At 61.5% G+C, this 10,401-nt stretch overlaps 1 long non-coding RNA gene and 1 gene segment (V, D, J or C); both read left to right on the forward strand.

Moving 5' to 3' along the window:
* Positions 1-1,791: 1,791 nt before the first annotated feature.
* On the forward strand, positions 1,792-5,517 carry LOC118519711 (Ig alpha-1 chain C region-like). The segment is given in 4 exon segments: positions 1,792-1,855; positions 3,911-4,360; positions 4,557-4,897; positions 5,058-5,517. Coding segments are annotated over 4 exon segments (1,250 nt in total).
* A 2,637-nt stretch (positions 5,518-8,154) lies between these two features.
* On the forward strand, positions 8,155-8,832 carry LOC118519713 (uncharacterized). Its single transcript, XR_004909296.2, has 2 exons — positions 8,155-8,410; positions 8,710-8,832. It is a non-coding gene; the product is annotated as an uncharacterized LOC118519713 (long non-coding RNA).
* Positions 8,833-10,401: the final 1,569 nt, after the last annotated feature.

Here is a 10,401-nt window from a genome sequence, read left to right on the forward strand (position 1 = left end):
CCCAGCTCAGCTCAGCTCAGCCCAGCTCAGCCCAGCTCAGCCCGAACTCAGCCCAGTTCAGCCCAGGTCAGTCCAGGTCAGCCCAGCTCAGCTCTGCTCAGCCCAGGTCAGCCCAGCCTAGCTCAGCCCATGCAGCCCAGCTCAGCCCTGTTTAGCTTAACTCAGCCCATCCCATCCCATCCCAGCCCAGCTCAGCCCAGTCCAGCTCAGCTCAGCTCAGCCTAGCTGACCCCAGCTCAGCCCAGATCGACCCATCCCAGTTCAGCCTATTTTAGCTCAGCCCAGCTCAGCCCAGGTCAGCCCATTGCAGCCCAGCTCAGCTCAGCCCAGCCCAGTGCAGCCCAGGTCAGCCCAGCCTTGCTCAACCCAACCCAGCTCAGCCCAGCCCAGTTCAGCTCAGTTCAGTCCAGCTCAGCTTAGCACAACCCAGCCCAGTTCAGCCTAGCTTAGTCAGCCCAGCCCAGCTCAGCCCAGGTCAGCCCAGCCCAGCTGAGGCAGCTCTGCCCACAACAGATAGGCTCAGCTCATTTAGGCCCGGGTAGCCCATTTGTTTCCCAGCCTTGTCTCACTGGTCCCTCATCAGGTGGCCCATGTTTTCCTGACTCAGCTCAGCTCAGCAGTGTTGCGTGCAGTGCAGTTCAGGTCAGCCTTGTTCAGCTAGTTGAGCCAAGGTGAGCCAACCCAGGCCAGTCCTCCCAGGCCGCCTCAGATCTTCTCAGTTAGACCTACCTGCCCAAGCCCTGTCCATCCAAGTCAGCCCAGCCCAGGACAGTCTCCACCGAGGAGAGCATTTCACCTGACCCAGGTCTCGCTGGCTGCATCCACCCAGCTCGGCTCAGATCATCTTGGCTCAGGAGAGCCCAGCCCAGCCACAAGTGCCCAGGCTGGTCAAGCCTGTCCTATGCAAGGCCAGGGTTGCCCACCCTGCCCTGCCCACCAAACTCACCCCAGCTTAGCTCACCCCAGCCCACCTGGTCCTGTAAAATCAGCCCAGCCTGGCCCATCTCTGTCCACTCAGGGCAACACAACTTAGCGGAGCCCAGAGAGACCAGCCTGGCCCAGCTGAGCCTGGGTTAGGTCAACCCCTTCCACATAACTCACATAACTCCTTCCACTCAAGCTGCACTGAGCCTAGCCCAGACAGCCTGGCCCTCCTTATTTAGGCTGGCTCGGGCTACCCAGTTCACACACCTGAGGATGTAGGCCAGTCCAGCCTGCCACCTCGTTCAGCACAGGGACAGCTCCCTGGTGCTTTCCCCTGACCCTGGACTGGTGGTCACTGCCTTGCTTGGTTGCAGGCAGATCCATGCTCAGGGCCCTGCCCACGCCCTCTGCCTGGTACTTGACCCTCTCAGGCTTGGGCTCTGTCCGAGCCCCGTCGTCTCTGAGGTTCTCGGCCCCTTGTCTTCTCCGTGTCAGCTTTGGGTAGTCTCTTGCTCCCATGTGTCCTTGTGCAGGGAACAGACATCTGGGAGACAAGCAGTGACCAGGAGGCTCTGTTCCTGCTGGGCGGGCAGTGGTCTGAGCAGCCTGCCCTTGCTGCAGCTGGGGTCAGCCCCAGTGGCTGGGACACCTGAGGTGGCCGGCCCTCCATCAGGGGACCCGTCCTGATTGTCTGCAGCTCCCTGGATAGGCTCCTGGACGGATGAGGTGAATCATTAGTAACCATGGCTGTTATTTTTGCGTCCAGATAATAGGCAGACAGCTTCCGACACGGGAGGGGCAAGCACGGCCTCGTTGCCCTGTCTCTGGGCCTACTCTGCCGGCCGCACGATGTTGGCGTAGTCTCGGATGGGCTGTGGCTTCTCCCGCAGGACGGTGGCCAGGACCCACTGCACCTGGAAGGAGGGCACGTGTGAGGACAGGTCTGCCGGGAGCGCCCCCTCCCTCTGGGCCTTCCCCGCCCTGGCCGAGGGGCCTCCAGGGTGGTGGTGGCGCTGTAGCTGACGCTGAACTGGACTGAGCTGGGCTGAGCTGAGCTGGGCTGGGCTAAGCTGAGCTGGGCTGAGCTAGACTGAGCTGGACTGAGCTGGGCTGGGCTGGGCTGAACTGGGCTGAGCTGGGCTGAGCTGAGCTGGACTGAGCTGAGCTGAGCCGAGCTGAAATGGACTGACCTGGGCTGAGCTGGGCTGGGCTGAGCCGGGCTGAGCTGGGCTGAGTTGGGCTGCGCTGAGCTGGGCTGAAATGGGCTGAACTGAGCTGGGCTCAAGTGGGCTCAAATGGGCTGAGCTGAGCTGAGCTGGGCTGGGCTGGGCTGGGCTGAGCTGGGCTGAAATGGGCTGAGCTGGGCTGAGCTGGACTAGGCTGGGCTGAACTGGGCTGAACTGTGCTGAGCTCGGCTGAGCTGGGCTAGCTGGCTGAGCTGGACTGAGCTGGGCTCAACTGGGCTGAGCTGAGCTGAGCTGGGATCAATTGGGCTCAACTGGGCTTAACTGAGCTGTGCTGAGGTGAACTACCTGGGCTGGGCTGAGCTGGGCTAGGATGAGCTGAACTGCACTGGGTTGGTCTAAGCTGAGCTGAGCTGAGCTGAGCTGGGCTGGGCTGAGCTAGACTGAACTGGGCTGGGATGAGCTAGGCTGAGCTAGGCTGAACTGGCCTAGGCTGGGCTGAACTGAGCTGGGCTGGGCTAACCTGGGCTGAACTGGGCTGAGCTGGGCTGAACTGGGCTGGGCTGGGTTGAGCTGGGCTGAACTAGGCTGAACTGGGCTCAGCTGGGCTGGGCTGGGCTGCACTGGGCTGCACTGGGCTCAGCTGGGCTGGGCTGGGCTGAACTAGGCTACTCTGGGCTGAACTCAGCTCAGCTGGGCTGGGCTGGGCTGCACTGGGCTGAACTGGGCTCAGCTGGGCTGGGCTGGGCTGAACTAGGCTACTCTGGGCTGAACTCAGCTCAGCTGGGCTGGGCTGGGCTGCACTGGGCTGAACTGGGCTCAGCTGGGCTGGGCTGGGCTGAACTAGGCTACACTGGGCTGAACTCAGCTCAGCTGGGCTGGGCTGGGCTGAGCTGAAATAGGCTAAACTGGGCTCAACTGGGCTCAACTGGGCTCAGCTGGGCTGAACTGGGATGAGCTGGGCTGAGCTGGGCTCAACTGGGCTCAGCTGGGATGGGCTGGGCTGAGCTGAGCTGAAATTTGTTGAGCTGGGCTGAAATTGGCTGAGCTGGGCTGTACTGGGCTAGTGCCTGAGGTGAATGGGAAGCGGTGGGCTGGGTTTGTATCACCCCCCAGAGAGCTAGTCTCCAGCCAGGCTAGTCCCCGTATTCTAAGGGGTACATGGGGGCATGCTACTTAGGTTGTACCCATGATGCTTTCTCTCCCTTCACCAGTTCCCTGAAGGGAATTGGTCCTGTACATGGGGGTAGACCACACTCCGTGTTTCTGCCTTTTCCAGTAGGGACATCCTCCAGCCGAGTTGGAATTGGGCCTCTGACCTCCAAAGCCTCATAGACCAGAGATCAACTGTCACTAATAGGGAGGCTGGGGGTGGGATTAGTGAGGGGTGAGTGGTTTGACTGGGAGCCTGACTGGGAAGTGGGAAGGGGGTCCCAGGAGGAGCGGGCCCCCTCCCCTCCCCATGCCACTCCCTGCACAGCCAAGAGGCCATGGTGCAGGCTTGCTTCAAGCCTGGACTGCTCTGTCCTGGCCTGTGCCCTCCCTGCGGGCCCACCTCTGTGAGCCCCAAAGCCCAGCGGAGAGTGTGTCTGCACCCATTGCACAGATGGGAAACGGAGGCCCCAGCAGCTCCTGCAGACTCAGCCAGTGAGTGGGAGAGCCGTGTTCAGGACCCACAAATCCAGAGGCCTTCCCTGAGGAACGTGTCCAGGCGGTCGTGCTAGAGCCCTGAGGACCGTGTTCCGAGACAGTGCAGCTGGACTCGGGCATCTGGTTCCGACCCCAGGTCCTTGGCATGTGAGCTGAGAGCCTTAGGGCAGTCACTCGCCATCTCTGTGCAAACTTCCTCCAGTGCCCAGGAGAGACAGGCTTCGTGCTGGGAGTGTGGGGCTGCGTCAGGGGTCCAGGGTGCTGCCCACCGCCTCACGGAGTGTCCTGTGTTGCAGAGACCAAAACCAGCCCCAGTGTCTTCCCGCTGAGCCTCAGCAGCACTGACGAAGCCGGGCACGTGGTCATCGCCTGCCTGGTCCAGGGCTTCTTCCCGCCAGAGCCTGTGACTGTGACCTGGAGCCCCAGCAAGGAGGGCGCGTCCGTCAGGAACTTCCCCCCAGTGAAGGGCGCTGCTGGGAGCCTATACACCATGAGCAGCCAGCTGACCCTGCCAGCCAACCAGTGCCCTGACAGGTCGTCCCTGAAATGCCAAGTGCAGCACGCCTCCACCCGCAGCGATCCTGTGGACGTGCCATGCAAAGGTCAGAGGGCAGGCTGGGGGCTGGGGGCGGGGCCCCACATTCTTCTCTGACCAGCCACCTGGAATCGTGCCCCCGAGGGCACATCACTGGGACGAGAGCGGGCTGCCGAGATGGGGCCCCCATGGAGGGGCTAGGGGTGGGGAGGGCAGGGGGCCGAGGGCACGCTGACCTGCCGCAGTCTCTGTCTCGGTTCCAGCTGTGGATAAGTGCCCTTGTAAGTGTCCCTCGTGTGACAAGCCCCGCCTGTCACTGCACCAGCCCGCCCTCGGGGACCTGCTTCTGGGCTCCAATGCCAGCCTCACGTGCACGCTGAGCGGCCTGAAAGACCCCAAGGGTGCCTCCTTCACCTGGAAGTCCTCCGGGGGCAAGGACGCCACCCAGAAGAGCCCTGAGCGCGACCCCTGCGGCTGCTACAGCATGTCCAGTGTGCTGCCAGGCTGTGCGGAGCCGTGGAACCGTGGAGAGAGACCTTCTCCTGCACGGCCACCCACCCCGAGTCCAAGAGCCCGATGACCGTCGACATCAAAAAAGTCCTAGGTGGGCGCAGACCCTGCCTGGGAGGCGCGGCAACCCCCGAGCCCGCCTCCTCTCTCCCACCCACAGTCTACGGAGGGAAACTGAGGCCAGGGGTGCCCAGGGCAGAGGGGCCCCTCCCCCCCGCTGGCCCAGACCCCTGACCTGGCTCTCTGCCCCCCAGGAAACACTTTCCGGCCCCAGGTCCACCTGCTGCCGCCGCCGTCGGAGGAGTTGGCCCTCAACGAGCTGGTGTCGCTGACCTGCTTTGTGAGGGGCTTCAGTCCCAAGGACGTGCTGATCCGCTGGCTGCAGGGGACCCAGGAGCTGCCCCCAGAGAAGTACATGACCTGGGAGCCCCTGAAGGAGCCCGGCCAGAGTGTCCCCACCTTCTCCGTGACCAGTGTGCTGAGGGTAGACGCCGAGGCCTGGAAGCAGGGGGACAAGTTCTCCTGCATGGTGGGCCACGAGGCCCTGCCCCTGTCCTTCACCCAGAAGACGATCGACCGCCTGGCGGGTAAACCCACCCACGTCAACGTGTCTGTGGTCATGGCAGAGGTGGACGGCGTCTGCTACTGAAACGCTCACCCGCCCCTCCCTGAATAAACTCCATGCTCCCCTGGAGCAGCCCCGTGCTTCCATGAGGCCGCTGTCTGTCCATGTTCGGGGTCTGCGGCACACGGAGGCAGGGCAGGGCCCCAGGGGGGAAGGGCAACTGCTTCCCTGACCCTTTTGGGCTTCACTTGCCTGGGTCAGCCTGGCACCTCCACGTGCCCTCCCACCCGTGGACTCGTGTGTGTGTGTGTGTGTGTGTGTGTGTGGTGAGCATCAGTGTGAGCGCATGGTCCATGGCGGGCAAGCTGGGAGCAAAACCCGGGGCTGACAGCCAGCGGGTCCTGAGAGCAGGGCACCAGCAAGCCCTCCGTGGGCAGTGATGTGCTTGCCTGTATCTCAGAGGGAGGCAGGGGAGCGGGGCCCCTGAAGAGGCTGGTGTCCCTGTCAGGAGTCGTGGCAGGAATGGGGGGAGGGCAGGATTCCAGGGGGGCCCACACCACCCTCGGTGGGTGCAATGCACACAGTTGCAGGACAGCCCCACGGGTGCGCTCGACAAGGAAGTCACCCCGCTCCAAATGCTCTGCACACAGCACACCCACGCTCGCAGTCACACGCCCTCCAGGTGCAGGGAGCCCCCCGCCTGGCCCCAGCCCCAGCAAGATTCCCCACGCCCTTCCCTGCGTGCCCCACTGGGCACAGCTCAGGGCCCAATTCCACAGACCCCGCCCAGGCAGCCCCTGCCCCTGCCTGACCTCCAGACTCAAGTCTCCCACCCCTTCCTGAGCCCAAGGATGGTCCGAAACACAGATGGGGGGGCAGGCTGGGGAGGGGTCAGTAGAGACAGCCCCCACCCAGGGCCCCTCTGCAGCTTCTGCCGGAGGCTTCTGGCAGAAAGGGAGGTTTGGGGAGATGGAGCATAGAGGCAGAACCATGGCCACCGTGGGACGGCTGGTGGTACGGTTCCCACAAGGGGGCAGCGGGGCCCCTGCTCTTGCCTCAGATACCTTCTGGGCTTCCCCAGGGAACCTGGCCTTCTGGCTTCCTCCCTCTGCTCCCAGGACCAAAGTGAGGTGGCGACCCCTACCCACATGGTCATTGCTCCCCCCTCAAGGGTCCAGTCACCAAAGGGCAATAGAGGGAGCAACAGGTTAATTGGGGGGAGTGCTGCCATACAGGAAACACTCCAGCCACCAAGAGAGCCAGTACCTGGCCCATAGAAAGAGTATTCTAGAGAGGTGTGGAGGGGAGGAAGGGTCGGTAGATGGGCAGGGCTGCAGAGGGACAGATCGTAGGACATGTACCGGATGGAAGTATGGACAGATGGACGGATGGATGGAGGGAAGGAGGGAGGGAGGGATGGATGGATGGATGGATGGATGGATGGATGGATGGACAGACGGGTGGATGGATGGATGGATGGATGGACAGGTGGATGGATGGATGGATGGATGGAAGGATAGATGGATGGATGGACAGACGGGTGGATGGATGGATGGATGGATGGATGGAAGGATGGATGGATGGATGGACAGACAGGTGGGTGGGTGAGTGGATGGATGCATGGATGGATGGATGGATGGATGGATGGATGGACAGACTGGGGGATAGATGGATGGACAGACAGATGGATGGATGGAAGGAAGGAGGGATGGATGGATGGATGGACAGACGGGTGGATGGGTGAGTGGATGGATGGATGGATGGATGGATGGATGGATGGACAGACTGGGGGATAGATGGATGGACGGACAGGTGGATGGATGGAAGGAAGGAGGGATGGATGGATGGATGGACAGACGGGTGGATGGGTGAGTGGATGGATGGATGGATGGATGGAGGGATGGATGGATGGATGGACAGACGGGTGGATGGGTGAGTGGATGGATGGATGGATGGGTGGATGGATGGAAGGATGGACAGATAGGTGGATGGGTGGGTAGATGGATGCATGGACGGATGGATGGATGGATGGATGGATGGATGGATGGACAGACTGGGGGATAGATGGATGGACGGACGGATGGATGGATGGATGGATGGATGGATGGACAGGTGGATGGGTGGGTGGATAGATGGTTGGACAGGTGGATGGACAGATGGATGGGTGGATGGACAGGTGGATGGACAGATGGACAGGCGGATGGATGGATGGATGATTGGATGTGTCAGCATATGACAAGCTGGTCCAAATCCCATTTAACATAGACGGTCTATGGCCTGGGATCCTGAAAACAGCCTGTGCTGGTGGCCTTCACCTGGGCCTCCCTCATGCTCCTTGTAGCTTATCAGCCACATTCCCTGGGAAGGCAACATGCCCATCCAGCCCTTGGCACACTGAACCCCAGATGTAGATTTATGTCTCAACCTGGAGCACCCTGAGGGTGGCATGTCTGGTCCTCTCTGACCCCAGCCAGGGTCCAGACCAAGGCTGAGCCAAAAGCAAGGGCTTGGTGAGGGCTTGGTGAGCACGCCCACGGGGCTGGGAGCCAGGAGGTCTTGGTCTTGGGCTCTATTTAGAGCAGCAAAGCCAATGCTCACCCTCTCACCATGCCAGGCCTCTCTCCCTAAGGTCCTGCCAGGACTCCTTTAGGCATTGGGGTCCTCTAGGGACCTGTCACCTCACCCTCCCTGAGGCAGCCTCAGACCTGAGAGAGGGCACCCCTGTTGCCCCTGTCCTGACCCTGAGGGTGCATGGGAAGGGAAGGCATTGGTTCGGCCCCCACCCACGCAGGCATGGGTCTGGCAGACCCACCGTATCTTGCAGATTGCCGGGAGCCACTTCCCCGGCTGGTGCTGGACCTGCCACAGGAGGACCTGGAGGAAGACGCCCCAGGAGCCAGCCTGTGGCCCACCACCGTCACCCTGCTCACCCTCTTCCTACTGAGTCTCTTCTACAGCACAGCACTTACTGTGACAAGCGTGCGGGGCCCAGCTGACAGCAGAGAGGGCCCCCAGTACTGAGCAGAGGCCAGCCAGGCTCAGGTAGGGGTGAGGAGGCAGAGGGCAGGGCTGGCTGGGGCAGGGGGGTCAGCCACCAGAACATCTGCCTGTTCCCCACCCCTGGGGGTCTGACTTCCCAAGGAGGTGGTCCCCCCTCATAGACACTGAAGATATGGGCAGTCCTGGGGGCAGAGCTGAAATGTCCCTCAGCAGGATCTGGGAGTTAGCACCCCTGGATACAGTCACTGAAGGATTCAACCCATCTCCCCTGAGGCAGGCAGGGCTGGGGAAAGGGCATTGGCAAGGAGCTCCCCTGGGCCCTGACCCCACTGTGTTTGCAGGGAGGAGTCTGGAGGAGCCTCCTGGAACCCCAGCTGGATGCCAGAGCTCAGCCCTGCTCAGAAGCTGCCAACTCACTCCACACACAGGCCTTGCTGGTGCAATAAACTGATCCCAAAGACAAAGGTTCTCAGACTCTAAATGAGAGGAGGGGGAAGGAGAGAGACAGAGGCTTGGGAGAGGGGGACACTTGCCTCATAGCCCAAGGTGAGGCCCCCTTCACCGACAGCCCACCTGATCTGGTCCTGCATAAGGCACAGGCACAGGATAAGACTGTCCTTCACCAAGGACAGTATGAAGCAAGACTACTCCCAAGCACTGCACCCAAGACCCTGGTCCTGGTCAATGAGCCCTGGTCCTGATCACTGGGCCCTGATCCTGGTCACTGAGCCTTGGTTCTGGTCACTGAGCCCTGGTACTGATCCCTGGGCCCTGGTCCTGGTCACTGAGCCCTGGTCCTGGTCACTGAGCCCTGGTACTGATCCCTGGGCCCTGGTCCTGGTCACTGAGCCCTGGTCCTGGTCACTGAGCCCTGGTCATGATCACTGAGGCCTGGTCATGATCACTGAAGCCTGGTCCTGATCACTGGGCCCTGGTCCTAATCACTAGGCCCTGGTCATGATCACTGAGGCCCGGTCCTTGTCAATGGGCCCTGGTCCTGGTCACTGAGCCATAGTCCTGTTCACTGAGCCCTTGTCCTGATCACTGGGCCCTGGTCATGATCACTGGCCCTGGTCATGATCACTGAGGCCTGGTCCTGATCACTGGGCCCTGGCCATGATCACTGAGCCTTTGTTCTGATCACTGGGCCCTGTTCCTAATCACCGGGCCCTGGTCCTGGTAACTGAGCCCTGATCCTGGTCACTGAGCCCTGGTACTGATCACTAAGCCCTGGTCCTGGTCACTGAGCCCTGGTTCTAATCACTAGACCCTGGCCATGATCACTGAGGCCTGGTCCTGATCACTGGGCCCTGTTCCTAATCACTGGGCTCTGGTCTTTGTCACTGAGCCCTGGTCCTGATCACTGAGCCCTTGTCCTGATCACTGGGCCCTGGCTATGATCACTGAGCCCTGGTCCTGGTCACTGAGCCCTTGTCCTAATCACTAGGCCCTGGTCTTGATCACTGAGGCCTGATCCTGGTCACTGGGCCCTGATTCTAATCACTAGGCCCTGGTCATGATCACTGAGCCTGGGTCCTGGTCACTGGGCCTGATCCTCATCACTGAGCCCTAGTCCTGGTCACTGAGCCCTTGTCCTGATCACTGGGCCCTGGTCATGATCACTGAGGCCTGGTCCTGGTCACTGAGCCCTGGTACTGATCACTGGGCCCGGGTCCTGATCACGAGGCCCTGGTCATGATCACTAAGGCCTGGTCCTGGTCATGGGCCCTGGTCCTGGTCACTGAGCCCTGGTCCTAATCACTAGACCCTGGTCATGATCACTGAGGCCTGGTCCTGATCATTGGGCCCTGGTCCTAACCACTAGGCCCTGGTCATGATCACTGAGGCCTGGTCCTGGTCACTGGGCCCTGGTCCTGGTCACTGAGCCATAGTCCTGGTCACTGAGCCCTTGTCTTGATCACTGGGCCTTGGTACTGATCACTAGGCCCTGGTCATGATCACTGAGGCCTGGTCCTGATCACTGGGCCTTGGTCTTTGTCACTGAGCCCTGGTCCTGATCACTGAGCCCTGGT

Source organism: Halichoerus grypus, chromosome 8 (assembly GCF_964656455.1).
Source record: "Halichoerus grypus chromosome 8, mHalGry1.hap1.1, whole genome shotgun sequence".
Classification (NCBI taxonomy): domain Eukaryota; kingdom Metazoa; phylum Chordata; class Mammalia; order Carnivora; family Phocidae; genus Halichoerus; species Halichoerus grypus.